Here is a 17,008-nt window from a genome sequence, read left to right on the forward strand (position 1 = left end):
TACAACAGTGGTTAATTCTGGGTACTGGAAATAAGAGGTGATCCTTTCTTTTCCTCAATGATTTAACAAGAAAATTTAAAATTTAATATAGCTTATAATTATGCAGATATATAGTAGCTAATGGTACCTTAGACTGCAGGGCATTACTCCTGTCTGCAATCTTACAAACTTAACTTCTGCCTCATTCATAACCTCAAGCAAGTTGTTTAGCCTTTTTGCACAGGAGTCTCCTCATCTGTTAAATGATGATAATAATACCCATCATGAATTAACTCAGGGAGGTTCTGTAAACCCAATGTTTGTAATTCACTACAAACTACATAGAAAATGGCACTAATAATATTTGTATCTAACTATGATTATTACAATTTTTAACATAAAGGCAATGGCAACATTAACACACTACCTTTATTTTTTATCATTTTTCTGAGACGGAGTTTCACTTGTCACCCAGGCTGCAGTGCAATGGTGCAGTCTCAGCTCACTGCAACCTCCATCTCCTGGGTTCAAGTGATTCTCCTGCCTCAGCCTCCCAAGTAGCTGGGATTACAGGCATGCGCCACCGTGCTCGGTTAATTTTGTATCTTTAGTAGAGATGGGGTTTTACCATGTTGGCCAGGCTGGTCTTGAACTCCTGACCTCAGGTGATGCCACCCGCCTCGGCCCCCCAAAGTGCTGGGATGACAGGTATGAGTCACCATGCCTGGTCACTCAGTACCTTTAAGAAGAATATTTCTGTACTAAGCCAAAAAAAAAAAAAAAAAAAAGGAAAGGAAACGGACGAAAAAGTTGCCTACCAAAATTGACTGCAAGGGAAGATATAATAAATTATTCGACACTTACTACTTGCCTACTATGTACTGGTGGGGGTGGGATGGAGGTATAAGACAGTCCCGGTTCTCATGTGCTTCATTTTGGTGGATGACTCATGTCAATCCCACAGACAGAAAGGCTACTGTCCCTACAGCCTAAAGAGGCAAAATACCTCTACTAAGGGAGTGAAGGACAGTCAAGTTTGACCCTCAAAGATCAGCTGGGCCAGGTATAGAAGCTAAGCCCCATCACAGAGATATGGTGAGCCAGTAACAAGTGTAATCTACAGCAGTTTTACGTGGGGTAAGGTGAAATTAGGAGACAAATTTGTTGGGGATGCCCCATTCTTAAGGGGTTCCCCTGGTAAGCATAAGGGGGAATTCCCTTGAATATGGTAGTACCCTAACAGCAAGTATAGGGGTTAGAGGGGAGAGCACATCCCTGCTTGCTAGTAGGAGACTGGAAGGGCTTGGGGAATTCCTAAAAACTCCATTTACAGTGTAGGAGATCCCCTTCTGTTACTCAAAGTTCCCTTCTTACAGAGTATTCTGAGACATTTGTGATTACTATCCCCTGGAGCTTTGTTTCTGATTTCCAACTTCCTTCAGGGCTTAGAGAAAGAAAACTGAATACATATATATACATATATACAAAATCATAAATATATAAATACACAGGCATGCATACTCAACCACACGCAAACACACACACACATCACCCTGATGCTGTTAGTTCAGTGGTCCTAAAATTTAAGTCATTTGTTTGTAGCACTTGAATCTAGTGTCATTCATTCCTAATTAGTCCATGTTTAAACATAACTTCAGATAGAAGACAATGAGGATTTTATAAAACATAAGGTAAGATACATGTCTGAGAAAAATGCAGTTCTGACACAACACAATTAGGGACTTAAACGTTTTTGGTTAATTCTGGCACTATTAGTAAAAATAATATTAACATAAACTTATATAGTGCCAACTGCGTATTAGGATACGAGATGAGAAGTAGCAAATATTTGAATTTAACAGTTTTGGAATGAAAACAAGCTTTAGAGGTGAAATACAAATTTTTTGTTTCTTTTTCTTTTTTATTTTTTTTTGAGACAGAATCTCGCTCTGTCCCCTAAGCTGGAGTGCAATGGCCCGATCTCGGTTCACTGCAACCTCCGCCTCTCGGGTTCAAGCGATTCCTCTGCCTCAGCCTCCCAGGCGCACGCCACCATGCCTGGCTAATTTTTTGAATTTTTAGTAGAGACGGGGTTTCACCATGTTGGTCAGGCTGGTATTGAACTCCAGACCTCGTGATCCACCCGCCTCAGCTCCCAAAGTGCTGGGATTACAGGCGTCAGCCACCGTGCCCAGCAAAATAAAAATTCTTAAGTCCATTTTCATTTCCCATCACCTTGATCCTAGATTCCTAGATAAGTAACTAACTTCAGTAACTCTTCCTGTTTTTATGGGGGTGGAGGCTGTGGTGATTAAAACACAATAAATGTATTTATTTTTTTTTTTTTTTTTTTTTTTTTTTTGAGACAGAGTCTCGCTCTGTCGCCCAGGCTGGAGTGCAGTGGCCAGATCTCAGCTCACTGCAAGCTCCGCCTCCCGGGTTTACGCCATTCTCGCGCCTCAGCCTCCCGAGTAGCTGGGACTACAGGCGCCCGCCATCTCGCCCGGCTAATTTTTTTATTTTTTTAGTAGAGACGGGGTTTCACCGTGTTAGCCAGGATGGTCTCGATCTCCTGATCTCGTGATCCGCCCGTCTCGGCCTCCCAAAGTGCTGGGATTACAGGCTTGAGCCACCGCGCCCGGCCAATGTATTTATTTTCAAAATGTCTAGAATGAAAAAAAAACCCATGCATTAAAAACAGAGCACAAGTATTATTATAGCATTCTTATATATGTGGCACATATTATATACAGCTTCACTAGACAGAGTTCTCTTATTTCTGAAGGGTACAAACTCCATTGTCTTAAACTTCTCAGCAGCTAAAACAAAGCAGGACAAAACAAAACAAAACAAAAAACCCTACAACTGTACCCACCTGAGGAACTACATCAGAATTTCAAGCTCTTGAGCACTGGTGGCCAAGTGACAATACGTTTTTTACTGGAAAAATACTCAAAGCCAAAATCCTTTTGTGGCAGGGTAGTACTGTCATTCTTTACATTAAAATTACATATAGTCTATAAGATAGAACCAATGTTTTTTGTTTGATACACAACACTGCCAATCAACACAGGTACTATTACAGTGAATCAAGTGAATGTTGCTTTGAATAAATCTATACAATCAGTATGAGTCTGGATGTGGATTCATGTGTTTAGTCCATTTAAAAAATATTAAGAGAAACGGTCTTTTATAATGTGCTTGAGAAGACTTCTTTATTTAAATATTTATTTATTTTTAAAAGACTAGTCAAGTGGAAGTGGGGAAAGAGTGGCACAAAGGGAAACCAACTGTGAATAACCAATTGAGACAATTCACTACCTTGGGACCAGCCAAAGCTTGCTTTTTAAAGTAACCTTGAAATACATACCATATTCCATATTATACAAAGCTTTACATATTGCTCTTAGTTTTGAAATAGAAAAAAGCTTTTTGAAGAGAACAAGAATCATAAAACTAGAAGGTCTAAAAATTGTAACACCTGCTCTTCATAAAACATATATAACTTTATTTACATTAATATATTATTTAGGAGGTTCACGCCTTTAACATAACTCTTCCCATTAATCTCTAACTGTAAAGAGTTCATGCATATTTCTCATTTTCTGCACATATGTATTAATGTAAAAAATCTGCCCTGCCATATTCTTTTTTAGTCAACAATTATCTTGAGCATTTTATTAGTTTGTGATTCAACTTCTAATACATATGTTGCTTAAGAGCAAAAAGCCCCTCCATAACTTTAAAACATCTTTTTTTAACCTGAAATAGGCTTAAATTCTCACGTTGTCAGATGAGTCTTAACACTAGTATTTTCTAAATTTCGCCTATTAAGATTTTTTTAAAGGAGCATAAGGGCCCTAAATTGGAAAAAAAAAAAAAAAAAAACTCTCCTTCGATCATAATTGTGGGATTTCATTTCCAGTTCATTCTGTTGGAATCAATCTGAATTCCTTGTAATGTAAACAGTTCAAAAAGTCTTAAAAATGAATTGTTGACTTTAAACAATCTTCGGAGCCGCTCACAACGTCCGTAGAAGCAGACTCCTCCCCGCTCCTGGGGAAAACCCTGCCTAATATTTATAACGTTATGACATACTGTAATACTCACAAGGTGGTTGTAGAAGTATAAACACGACTGGAGTTATCTGATTGGCTGCTGGTGATGTAACACCCATGTCAATACTTCCCAGTGAACGCACGTGTTCGACCTTTTATTTAAATTTCCATTTCATCACAGCAATAAGACACTCGGGGCGGTGCATTTTCTGTGAAATGATTATTGCCCTGGGCCCGAGGTGCTGCCTCGCACAATGCATCAGAGGAGGTTGTGTCCGTGGTCGTAACCTCCTCGCGTGAAAGGCACCGCCTGGTCCAGTCTTTGTGAAGGAACAAAATAAGTTCACTTCCTTGGGCACCGCCACCCACCCTCAGCAAATGACAAGGCTGGAGCGCAGCTCCCACCGCACAGTTATTTGCAAAGTCCCAGGTGAACTCGTGGCGAGAGAAGGAAAATGCGCGTCCCGGGCGCGGGTAGGTGCGTGTGGGCAGCGGGGAGGCGGCCAGACCCTGACACTCGCCAGCTGTTTGTCCTCCGCGTAGCCCGGCCCCGGCCGCACACGCCCGCCCCCTCCCTGAGACCCCCAGCTCGCCGCCCGGCCTTTTGTCCCCCGCCCCTCGGCCGACTTCCTTCCCCGCGGCCGCACCCCCGCCCCCAGGCCGGAGGCGCGGCCCAGCCCCTTTCCTGGTCCCCTGGCGCCCCCACCCCACCCCAGCCCAGCCCCAAGCCCAGCCCCCCTCCCCCAGCCCGGCCCCACCCTTTCCCCCTCCAGCGGTTACTGCTACCCCGGTGCATTGTGGGCGCACGGTCCGTTGTTCATTTGCCATTCGACCTCCGCCAGGGCCTGGTCGGACGGAAACGCTCCGCCGGCTTTATTGTCGCTTCGTTATGTGGCGGAGCCGAGCAGCTTAGCGTGCCTCTCACCCTCAGCGCCTGCGAAGCCGGCGGCGGCGTCCGGGCTCCTCGGCGCGCGGAGGAAGGATATCTGTGTGGAGGGTCGGTGTGTGCGCGCGGCTTTAAAGAGGGGGCAGCGAAGGGTCTCCCCGCACTCCGCCGCTCAACTTCGAAGGCCTCGCTCGCCCCCGGCTCGCTCCTCACCTCTCCGCCGCCCGCCCCCTTCTCCGCGCGGGACGCTGCCCGGAGCGCGGCGGGGCGGGGGTGGAGGACGAGAGAGCGGCCGGAGGCGTCGGCCCGGCAGCGGCAGCGGACGCGTGCGGCAGCCCCGGGAGCGAGCGCGAGCCGGGCTGCCGGGCGAGAGGGCGAGGCCGAGCCCCGCGAGACCGGAACGCCGGGGGCGGGGGCGGGGGCGAGACAGAGGGGGAGCCGCGGGGAGTGCGCGGGACGCGGCCCGAGGCCGTGCGCGAGCCGGGGCACCGGGCGGCGGCGGCGGCGGCGCGCGCCATGTCGTTCAGTGAAATGAACCGCAGGACGCTGGCGTTCCGAGGAGGCGGGTTGGTCACCGCTAGCGGCGGCGGCTCCACGAACAATAACGCTGGCGGGGAGGCCTCAGCTTGGCCTCCGCAGCCCCAGCCGAGACAGCCCCCGCCGCCAGCGCCGCCCGCGCTTCAGCAGCCTAATGGGCGGGGGGCCGACGAGGAAGTGGAATTGGAGGGCCTGGAGCCCCAAGACCTGGAGGCCTCAGCCGGGGCGGTCGCCGGCGCTGCCGAGGAAGCCAAGGAGTTGCTGCTCCCCCAAGACGCGGGCGGCCCCACCTCGCTTGGCGGCGGTGGCGCGGGGGGCCCCCTGCTAGCGGAAAGGAACCGTCGGACTCTGGCCTTCCGAGGCGGCGGCGGCGGCGGGGGTCTCGGCAACAATGGCAGTAGCCGCGGCCGCCCCGAGACTTCGGCGTGGCCCCTGAGGCATTTCAATGGGCGAGGGCCGGCGACTGTGGATCTGGAGCTGGACGCGCTGGAGGGGAAGGAGTTGATGCAGGACGGCGCGTCCCTGAGCGACAGCACCGAGGACGAAGAGGAGGGGGCGAGCCTGGGCGACGGCAGCGGGGCGGAAGGCGGCAGCTGCAGCAGCAGCAGGCGGTCGGGCGGCGATGGCGGGGACGAAGTGGAGGGCAGCGGTCTGGGAGCTGGCGAAGGAGAGACTGTCCAGCACTTCCCGCTCGCGCGGCCCAAGTCTCTAATGCAGAAGCTCCAATGCTCCTTCCAGACCTCCTGGCTCAAGGACTTTCCCTGGCTGCGCTATTCCAAGGATACTGGTCTTATGTCTTGCGGTTGGTGCCAAAAGACCCCTGCAGATGGGGGAAGCGTGGACCTTCCCCAAGTGGGGCATGATGAGCTTTCGCGAGGGACCCGCAATTACAAGAAAACCCTCCTCCTGAGGCACCACGTCTCTACCGAGCACAAACTCCACGAAGCCAACGCCCAGGTACAGTATATCCTGCTCCTACTTTTTTGAGATCTTTTAGGGAAAGGTTTATCAGCATTCCCTTCCCCCCACCCCCCCCAAAATCTCAAAACCATTTTCCTGGGTGAAGACATCGTTCCAGTTGAGAGGTGCAGGAAGCTTACGCGTGGGGGTTTAGAAAGCCTGGGAACAAGTTTTGAAAAGTTCTGTGTGTTGTTGGGGGGAAGGGGATGGAATGACAATTGTCTTGTCGTAGCGCTGGATTTTTTTTTTTTTATGACTCAGATTTCTTATCAGATTGAATCAAAAAGAAAGTGAGGTTGAAGGTTTTAGTTTTAACCTAAAAGGCTGACTTTGCGGTAAAAACGTTTTATTAGCTGTGATTTTAGAGAAGCTGCTCTATGCTCACAGACGTTTAGTGTGCTGGTCGAAGTCAAATCGGGCAACTCTTTGAAGAGTGGATTAAACAGTTTTCCTTTACCTTTAAGGCTGCCCCTTTCAGGAAAACGTCCAGCCGAAAACATTCTTTATATGAAATCAAGATAATGTGAAGTATGAGAGCAGTATGTAAATGTAGAGAATGCTATTTGGAACTCCTTGCTCTTGTGTATAATTTTACTAAATTAATCTCTGTTGAACTTTCTTACCAAGGCCTGGTTTTGGTAAATTATTGTAGTTTTTACTTGTTTACTCAGATTTCTGTGCTGAGATTTTTTTCGTGCTGTTCCTTTTCAGAAAGATTTTTAAATGCAGTTTACAATTAAGTACTTTAAACTTAGCATTAGAAATGTTTAATGTGTAGTTATTTGTATCAAGTAGTGGATTTGGATTGGTAGGGGATTTATTTACCAAACACCGTGAAAGTGCTTACAAAAAGTAAGCTGTACTTTAGTTCTTAGTCCTTGTTTTAACATTTCCAGTCTAAAGATAGTAAGCCTTACTATTTTGATAATCTGTATTCAAGCCAAACAGATGTTGATCAGTCCTCACTTTTTGACTTTAAGGCAACCTGTGATGGTAGGTGGGATTCATTCTTTCGTGTTGGTAGCCAGTCGTTGATTTTATAAAGTTAACTCTCAGATAGTAGTCTGTTTATTGGAATGATTCTGCCATTCAGCGCACTTACCGTGGGGTTAATTAGGCACACCAGTAACCCACAGACACAGCACCCATGTTTCTCAGAAGTTAGGGCTTTAACTTTAAAGCACAGAGTAATTTCCCCTCCCCCGCCCCAGTGGACAATGTAGTAGGGTTTTTGTTGTTGTTGTTGTTTTGCACACATTTTACTTGCCTAAGCCCTAGAAGGAAGGTCATTTAACGATACAAGGCCGAGAAAGGTTAAGTAAATTGTCCTAAGAGTCTAGGGTGACCCAACTGAGGCTAGAGCCTGTAAGGAATGTCGTAATGGAAAAAGAATGGATTTGGAGTAAATCTGGGTTCAGATCTCAACTTTCTGCAATTAACTAGCTTTGTGAGCTTGGGCAATAGAGTGAAATGGAACTAACAGTTCCTTGTCTTTTCGTGTGCCAAACACATTTATTCTGCAAAGTATTTATTTTTTGTTCCCATTTTGCAGAAGAGGAATCTAAAGCCTTAAGGGGTTAAGTAACATTCCTGAAGTTAGGTAGTAAGATGATGGAGTTGTAGGGGACTTGTGAAAATGGAAGTTTAATTTTCCAAATAGGGCTAGGTTGGTTACTTAGAAAATGTTAAATGGGATGAATTTTCTTAATCTGCTGTGGACCAATTACTCTTTATCAGCATAGTCTCTCCCTGCAGGTAAATCTGAGTGGGAATGCAAATTATAATTAGCTCCTTCAGTGAACCTGAAATCAGAAGAAGGAACATTAGTTGGATAACCTAAAGTTAGCCTCAGCCTGGGTGTATTCTCCTCTGGGTATATATCTTTGTCTTGGAATTCCTAGGAAAAACCTTTCTAAACTTGAACTGAACTATGAGTCTCTTCTGTTCGCTCCTTTAAATTCCCCCATCAGTGCAATCTGCAGGCCATCTCCTTTCTTTGGGACATTCTATACAATATGCGTATTTTAAGGACTACAGTTTTAGTAAGTCCTGTGTGTCCTAAGGCTATATATTGGTTTCCTTGATTGGATTTTGGGTGTTTTCACTTTGAATTGATCCTAATCATTTCTTAGTTTCATTATAACTAATCTTGAGGGGATATCTTATCAACCCCAGGTACCAGCTGTATAAATATCTCTTTGTCTTAACTTGAGTGACAGGTTCCTCATCTGTTTTACTCTTTTTGGAGAGTGCAGTCATTTTTTTTTCCCCGTTCTTCTGCCGTCTCCAATTACCTGTAGGAGGCAGTATAACACAACACGTAATGTAAGCGCCTACCTACATGGGCTTAAGGTCAGGGGACTTTGCTCCTAAATCTCTACTTTTTGGGTAGGCAAATTAGTTAACTTTTAGTTTCCATATGTATGCAAAGTATGTGTGCCAGCATAAAACCACTTAGTGCTGTTATTTATTATCATTATTACCTTTTTGTTTTGTTTTTTGAGACAGTGACTCCGTCGCCCAGCCTGGAGTGCAGTGGTGAGATCAAGGCTCACTGCAGCCTCCTGAGCTCAGGCATCCTCCTGAGTAGCTAGAACTACAGGTGCGTGCCACCATTCCTGGCTAGTTTTTAAGTTTTTTTTGTAGAAATGGGGGTCTCACTATGTTGCCCAGGCTGGTCTCAGACTTCTCGGCTCAAGCAGTTTTCCCACCTTGACCTCCCCAAAATTCTGGGATTACAAGTGTGAGCCACTGAACCTGGTCATTATTACTTATTTTGATCACCCATGAGTTCTCCTTTTTTATACCTTCAGAGACTTCGTGGCCATCAGGTTATTTGAACATTCTGAGCCTTTTTTTTTTTTTTTTTTTTTTGAGATGGAGTCTTGCTCTGTCACCCGGGCTGGAGTGCAGTGGCCGATCTCTGCTCACTGCAAGCTCCGCCTCCCGGGTTTACGCCATTCTCCTGCCTCAGCCTACTACAGGCACCCGCCACCTCGCCCAGCTAGATTTTTGTATTTTTTAGTAGAGACGGGGTTTCACCGTGTTAGCCAGGATGGTCTCGTTCTCCTGACCTCGTGATCCGCCTGTCTCGGCCTCCCAAAGTGCTGGGATTACAGGCTTGAGCCACCGTGCCCGGCACCTATTTCTCATACATGAAATTTTTCTCAGCTTCACAAAGGCACTCTTGAATATCTTGTCTTAAAAACCTAGAAATGAGAGTTCTAGAATTCTTTTTTTTTTTTTTTTTTTTTTTTTTTGAGACGGAGTCTTGCTCTTTCGCCCGGGCTGGAGTGCAGTGGCTGGATCTCAGCTCACTGCAAGCTCCGCCTCCCGGGTTTACGCCATTCTCCTGCCTCAGCCTCCCGAGTAGCTGGGACTACAGACGCCCGCCACCTCGCCCGGCTAGTTTTTTGTATTTTTAGTAGAGACGGGGTTTCACCGTGTTAGCCAGGATGGTCTCGATCTCCTGACCTCGTGATCCGCCCGTCTCGGCCTCCCAAAGTGCTGGGATTACAGGCTTGAGCCACCGCGCCTGGCCGAGTTCTAGAATTCTTTAGGCAAGAAATCAGTTTGAGTCTAGGAGTACTAAACTCCTATTTTCCCCATTATTATTTCTCAGAGTCCTGTTTCTGAGGGGAATTTGGCCACATCTTAACACAGTCATGTACTGCATAACATTTTCAAGGATGGACTACATATATGATAATGATCCCAAAAGACTACAGTGGAGCTGAAAAATTACTATCACCTAGTAATACCGTAAAGTTGTAGCGCACTTTGTTTTGTAATCCCAGCAGATCGGGAGGCGGAGGTGGGTGGATCACTTGAGGTCAGGAGTTCAAGACCAGCTTGACCAACATGGTGAAACCCTGTCTCTACTTAGTGTAGCCTAAGTGTACGGTGCTCATAAAATCTACAGCAGTGTATAGTAATATCCTAGGCCTTTCATTCAGTTACCACTCACTGACTTACCCCAGAGCAGCTTCCAGTCATGTCAGCTCTGTTCATGGTGAGTGCCCTATAAGGTGTGCCATATTTTTACCGTACCTTTTTCATGTTTAGATAGATTAGATACACAAATACTATTGTGTTAACAATTGTCTAAAGCATTCATTACAGTAACATAATGTACAGGTTTGTAGTCTGGGAGCAATAGGCCTGACCATATAGCCTAGGTGTGTAGTAGGTTATACCATCTAGGTTTGTGTATGCTGTGACATTTGCACAGTAACAAAGTCAATGCATCTCTCAGATCATATCCCTGTCGTTAAGTGATGCATAACTGTATGTCATGAAAGGTTACTTTTCTCTAAGTAAGAAAAGTATCTTTCTGTTAATCCCTTGGTAGTGACCAAAAAGTTAATTCTTCTGTTAATTGGACCTTGGTTATTGTGGACTGTTCATGGGAGAGTCTTTTGTTTTTTTGAGACAGAGTCTCACTCTGTGGCCCAGGCTGGAGTGCAGTGGCCGGGTCTCAGCTCACTGCAAGCTCCACCTCCCGGGTTCACGCCATTCTCCTGCCTCAGCCTCCCGAGCAGCTGGGACTACAGGCACCCACCACGTCGCCCGACTAGTTTTTTGTATTTTTTAGTAGAGATGGGGTTTCACCGGGTTAGCCAGGATGGTCTCAATCTCCTGACCTCGTGATCCGCCTGCCTCGGCCTCCCAAAGTGCTGGGATTACAGGCTTGAGCCACCGCGCCCGGCTGGGAGAGTCTTTTAAAACATGCTTTCTGAGTCTGTGTTTTGAGCCTTCCATTTCAGAGGTGTCCCTGTATTTATAAGGATATGAGGGACAATTAATAGTTTAATTTTGAGTAACAATTGACTATATCATCAGAGTCAGGTTTAATGATTAGCTCATTCAGTATCTGACCATTGGCCCAGAAGACTTTAAAATTAAGTGGTTACCACTTATTCTTGGTCTAGACCACTTTCTACCCAATTGTGAAATTTTCATAGCCTAAATCACACATCCTGTCAACTCTTCCCAGGAGAAACAGGCACCCAAATGTATTTTTGTTGTAAATGTAGTTAACCTTTACAGAAACTAAGTAATGAATTCAGACCAGTGATCTGATTGAAATATCCAGTTGGAATATATTGATGTCAGTAGCTGAGCAAACAAAGACTATCTATCAGTCTAATTTGTTTTTGGCAGAAATAAGGGCCAACGTTGATTGGTTGGTTGGTTGGTTAGTTGATTGGTTTTTAACACTTTAGGAAGAAAGTCTGAAAGATCTTTCACTGAGGAAAAATCAATTAGAGTTGAGCCTATAACCCATTCAACTCCATTGTTTATTATTTATATATTTTACATTATATATAATTTATTCTTTGTCTTTTATTCAGTAACAGCTAGTTCATAGCCCTTATGCTTTTCAAACTTTTATTAGCAGTGTCTGACTATACCTTATTGTGTACCTAGGATTAGCTTCCTTTTCCATCTTAAATTTAGCTGTGTTAGGTTGATGCAAAGCACTGGAGATAAAAATCTATAAATAAAACATTCATTCTCTCTGCCCTCAAGGAACTTGTAGTTTAGTAAGGAGAGACAGACATGACTGAAAAAAGACTCAGATACCATGGTAGCAGTATATAATCAGGGTACCTTGAAGATTTTTTTTTTTTTTTGAGACAGGGTCTCACTCTGTCACCCAGGCTGGAGTGCAGTGGTGTGATCTTGGCTCACTGCAACCTCCGCCTCCTGGGTTCAAGCGATTCTTCTCCCTCAACCTCCTGATTATCTGGGACTACAGGCACATGCCACCATGCTAGGCTAATTTTTGTATTTCTAGTAGAGACAGGGTTTCAGTATGTTGACCAGGATGGTCGCTATCTCCTGACCTCGTGATCTGCCCACCTAGGCCTCCCAAAGTGCTGGGATTACAGGCATGAGCCACACGCCTGGCCTGAAGTTTCTTAAGAAAGGGAGTGATCAGTTCTACCTGCAAAGGTTGGAAGAAACTTGTACAATTGACTCTTGAATTTTAATTGCATTTAATTAATAGGTGTTGACCAGGGTGGGGAGGGCATTTAGGCAGTGCAGTTAGAAACAGCCTGAGGAGGAGCCAGGCGTGGTGGCGGTGGTTCACGCCTGTAATCCCAGCACTTTGGGAGGCCGAGGTGGGTGGATCGCTTGAGGTCGGGACCAGCCTGACCAATATGGTGAAACCCTGTCTCTACTAAAAGTACAAAAATTAGCCAGGTGTGGTGGCGGTTGCCTGTAATCTCAGCTACTCAGGAGGCTGAGGCAGGAGAATCACTTGAACCTAGGAGGCACCCCACTGTACTCGCGACAAGTGAGACTGTGCCTCAGAAAACACACACACACACACACACACACACACGCACAGCCTGAGGAAAGTGAAGAATGGTATCTTAGAGAAAGGAGAATTTGGTTGCTCTGCAGGATGAAAAATCAAGTTTGAATAGTAAGGTCATAGAGGATCTCCTGTCATGCTGAAAACATTAAATTTTATTCTCTTGACAAATGGGCAACAATAGCAGTTTTAAGCAGGGGAGAATCATTATCGAATGTGTATGCATTGCTATCCAGAGACACCTACATAGTATGTATGTGGGTTTAGAGTTTGAGGAGAGAACTGGTTGGCAGGCTTTTATAATAACCTGAATAGGCCAGGCACAGTGGCTCACACCTGTAATCCCAACACTTTGGGAGGCTGAGGGGGGTGGATCACCTGAGGTCGGGAGTTCGAGACCAACCTGACCAACATGGAGAAACCCCACATCTAATTAAAATAAATAAATAAATAATACCAAATTAGCCAGGCATGGTGGCGCATACCTACAATCCCAGCTACTCAGGAGGCTGAGGCAGGAGAATCGCTTGAACGCAGGAGGCAGGGGTTGCGGTGAGCCGAGATGGCGCCCTTGCACTGCACCTTGGGCAACAAGAGTAAAACTCCGTCTTAAAAATAAAAAATAACCTGAATAACCGTAGTCTGTCTGCTCCCTAACACTTACAGGATTAGAATTTCTGGGGATAGTACTACCAGAGAGGATGCCATCACTCAAAGATTCAGAGGTGATCAGAAAACTACAAAAGAGACCTTATTGTCTTTTTCTCTACTAACTATTATAATTTGTCATTGCCAGTAGCGTATGTTTGACATCACACTTGCTATGGCCTTGTCTTCCTTCTATAAAATGAATTTACTCTAAAATCTGGAAGTAGAAATTACAGTTTTTGTTCTTTCAGTATATTCCAGTGAGTTGCTGCAGAGTAATGAAGATTTTGATGTTTTCATTGCTTTTATTTTACCCTTGAATGATTGTATTTCAAATGTCTTTTTTGCTAATTCAGTTATTGGAAAAGGGCTGTAATTGAGTAGGGTAGTAAATACTTATTGCTTGTTTCTTTAGCTGAATAACATTTTCCTATCATTAATGGATTTACTACAGGTGTGTTGTTTGACTTTCTATTACTTGCAACTGAAGTTAGCCTCTCTTCCTCTTTCCCCGCAAAAGTGTAGGAGACTGGGTGACGGTCTTGTATTTTCTACGAGTTGGCGGCATTGTTTAGGCCGCAAGCTAGAATGCTGATGACCCTATGATTCTCTCCCTCCACTGCTTATATCTGTTTTATCATGCAAGTTCTGATGATTTTTAGACTATTTTTCTAGGCTCTGCTTGACACCTCACTGACATCTATCGTCCCTAATTAAGGTCTTTTTTTCTTGCAAGTATGTTGCCCTGTTCACAGTAGCTTTCCAGAGGGTACATGGCTAACACCTGTAATATTATCTCTTTGGGAGGCCGAAGTGGGAGAATTGCTTGAGTCCAGGAGTTTGCCACCAGCCTGGGCAACACAGGGAGACTCTTACCTCTACAAAAAATTTAAAAAATAAAATAACCGGGCATGGTGGCACACACCTTGTAGTCCCAGCTACTTGGGAGGCTGAGACAGGAGGATCCCTTGAACCCAGGAGGTTGAGGGTACAATGAGCCATGATCTAACCACTGCACTCCAGCCTGGGTGGCAGAGTGACACTGTTTCAAAAAAAAAGGAAAGATAGCTTTCCAACTGGTCACAGTATCTGTAGTCTTCTTTCCCTGATAAATCTCCACCTTGCTGCCATAGTCATCTCTTCTCTTTGCTATTTCAATTATATCACTGCTCTGAAAACTCTGTAAGGTGCCAGTAGCAATGGTTCTAATATTTGGGAGAGGGAAGGGGGTTCACATCTTTTTTTTTTCTTTTTTTTTTTTTTAGAGATAGGGTTTTGCTATGTTGACTGGACTGGTCTTGAACTCCTGGCTACCAGCCATCCTGTCGCCTTCCAAAGTGCTGGGATTACATGTCCCTCTTTATAATCTGGTCAAAATGGATGCACATTTACCTCTGAAATGTGCCCAAGTGCATATTTGCATTCCATAGGGCTGTTTAGAAAATCACATTGAAGGCCGGGCGCGGTGGCTCAAGCCTGTAATCCCAGCACTTTGGGAGGCCGAGACGGGAGGATCACGAGGTCAGGAGATCGAGACCATCCTGGATAACACGGTGAAACCCCGTCTCTACTAAAAAAAAATACAAAAAGCTAGGCGGGCGAGGTGGCGGGTGCCTGTAGTCCCAGCTACTCGGGAGGCTGAGGCAGGAGAATGGCGTAAACCCAGGAGGCGGAGCTTGCAGTGAGCTGAGATCCGGCCACTGCACTTCAGCCTGGGCCACAGAGCGAAACTCTCTCAAAAAAAAAAAAAAAGAAAATCACATTGAAGTTCTTTTACAAATCTGAACTTTTGAGGATGCTATAGACCATGTTATGTTTTTTTAAATGCTGGATTTTTTGTTGTTGTTGTTTTGTTTTGTTTTTAATGCTGTTTCATTTACTTGAAGTGCTCATCCACCCATCCCACTCTTGGATCCTTTAAAGCTCTGCTCAGGTCTTGTTTCTTCCAAAAAGCATCCCCACACTTTAAAAAAAAAAAAAAAAAAAACTGGATTAGATAACACTTGCTTTTCTGCTCTTAACAACACTTTAAGAGTCTTACCCACTAACAGTAACTTCAAATTAGCAACTGAATCATTTTGGTTCCCAGTGTAGACCCTGGCCAAAGTAGGCATTCATTTAATGCTTATTAAATAAATACTTAAAGTTAGGACTTTTCAAGCATTTTCCTTTGAGTAAAATATTTACTATGTTGTAGCCTATGTTCTTTAAATATTGAACATCTAGATAATAGGTTATAAGGATTTTAATAAATGGACACTTATCTATGTTTTCTAAATTTTGGAAGACTTGATATTGAGGTCTCATCCAGACTAAAGTTTTACTAACGGACATCTTCACAAATAAAAAAAATCAAGATTTCATATTTAGCTCTGAATGTCTGTTTCTTTAAAATCTGCTTGTTTAGCCAGTTTGGACTATAGTGTCGGAGCTAATCGTGTTGTCCTTTTTGGGAGAGAGGTTAGAAAAGGTCACTACATTTGAAAAGACCAGTTGTGGATATAGTAATTTTTTTTTAACTTATCAGTGGTATCTGATGTTATCGGTATACTAAAAGTGGACATAGAACGTTAAAGAAGGATCTAAAGATGCAAAGAATACCTGGAGTTATTAGGGACCTATTTAAGATTTTGTCTCTGGCACTAAGAATTTATTAATTTGTTGAGTTCAGCAAATAATATTGGCAGTTTTTTAGTGTTTTGTACTTATTTAGCTCTTTTACCCAAATCCTTTAATAATAATCTCCTTAGAGAGTACACGTACTCTTGGAAATGATTCATTTTTTCGAAGGGCATATTTATTTGTGTGGTTTTTTTGTTTGTTTTTTGAAGGGCATATTTAATAGCTGCTGCAGACATATGGAATAGTGCTTTAATCAGTGGTGAACAAGAAATTGCTGTTACTGGTTATAAAAGCAAGCGACATTAATGTTCTTGTACCATAGTAATGAGAAAAAAAAATAGTGGTTGAATAGTGTTTAATTTGTACAGTTTGTGTCAGAGTAGAATGGGCAGATATTTTGATGGATAGGCTTTTGTCTTAGTGACTTCTAAAAATTAGAACATCTGGTATGGTAAAGGCAGAGAATCTTAGCAATTGGCACTGGCTCAGAAAATTCAGAGTGCAGTGACTATAGCCTATTATGACTGCTACAATAGGCATAGCCACCTCCTGAAGTGTTTTCAACTGTTTGATATATGAACTTTAGGCAGCTCTTGACTTGTGCATGCTGATTCACTGCTTTCACAAACACTTCATGGGTATATGCTGCCAGATATTCAGTGTTGAAAACTTTGCTTCTTCCAAATATTCACACAACATTCATACTTTTGCTATAATATATAGTAGATGGAACATTGAACCGCATGAGCTTGGGTTCAGGTACAACTTGTGTAACAAAGCTTAGTGTTGGGCCTGCATCAAAGCAAGATTCTTCCCCCTTATTTGGAATTTCTGTAGAGAGCATAGGCAAAAAAATTGACTCAGTCTCAAAAGGGAAACCAAGTAAACAGAATGATGCTTTTGTAGAAAGTTACATTGTCCAGGTAATTGTTATAGGTGTTTTTAGTATCATTCTTTACATTTTCACACAAGTAGTAAATTGTTTCTTTCCTC

The 17,008-nt window shown here is 44.2% G+C and overlaps 1 protein-coding gene across 2 annotated transcripts in view; it reads left to right on the plus strand.

Moving 5' to 3' along the window:
• Nucleotides 1-3,183: 3,183 nt before the first annotated feature.
• The window catches only part of ZBTB10 (zinc finger and BTB domain containing 10), a 41,153-nt gene continuing 27,328 nt past the window's right edge, over nucleotides 3,184-17,008 (plus strand). Inside the window, exon 1 of one of the 2 annotated variants that reach the window (XM_033202400.1) lies at nucleotides 3,184-4,511. In XM_033202400.1, coding sequence (XP_033058291.1) covers nucleotides 4,416-4,511 — 96 coding nt within the window. In that variant the 5' untranslated portion in view covers nucleotides 3,184-4,415. Of the gene's footprint in view, nucleotides 4,512-4,778; nucleotides 6,418-17,008 lie in introns of those variants that run through there. The other variant, XM_033202399.1, reaches the window with a different exon arrangement.

Source organism: Trachypithecus francoisi, unplaced genomic scaffold (genome assembly GCF_009764315.1).
Source record: "Trachypithecus francoisi isolate TF-2019V2 unplaced genomic scaffold, Tfra_2.0 Lachesis_group7, whole genome shotgun sequence".
NCBI classification, from domain to species: domain Eukaryota; kingdom Metazoa; phylum Chordata; class Mammalia; order Primates; family Cercopithecidae; genus Trachypithecus; species Trachypithecus francoisi.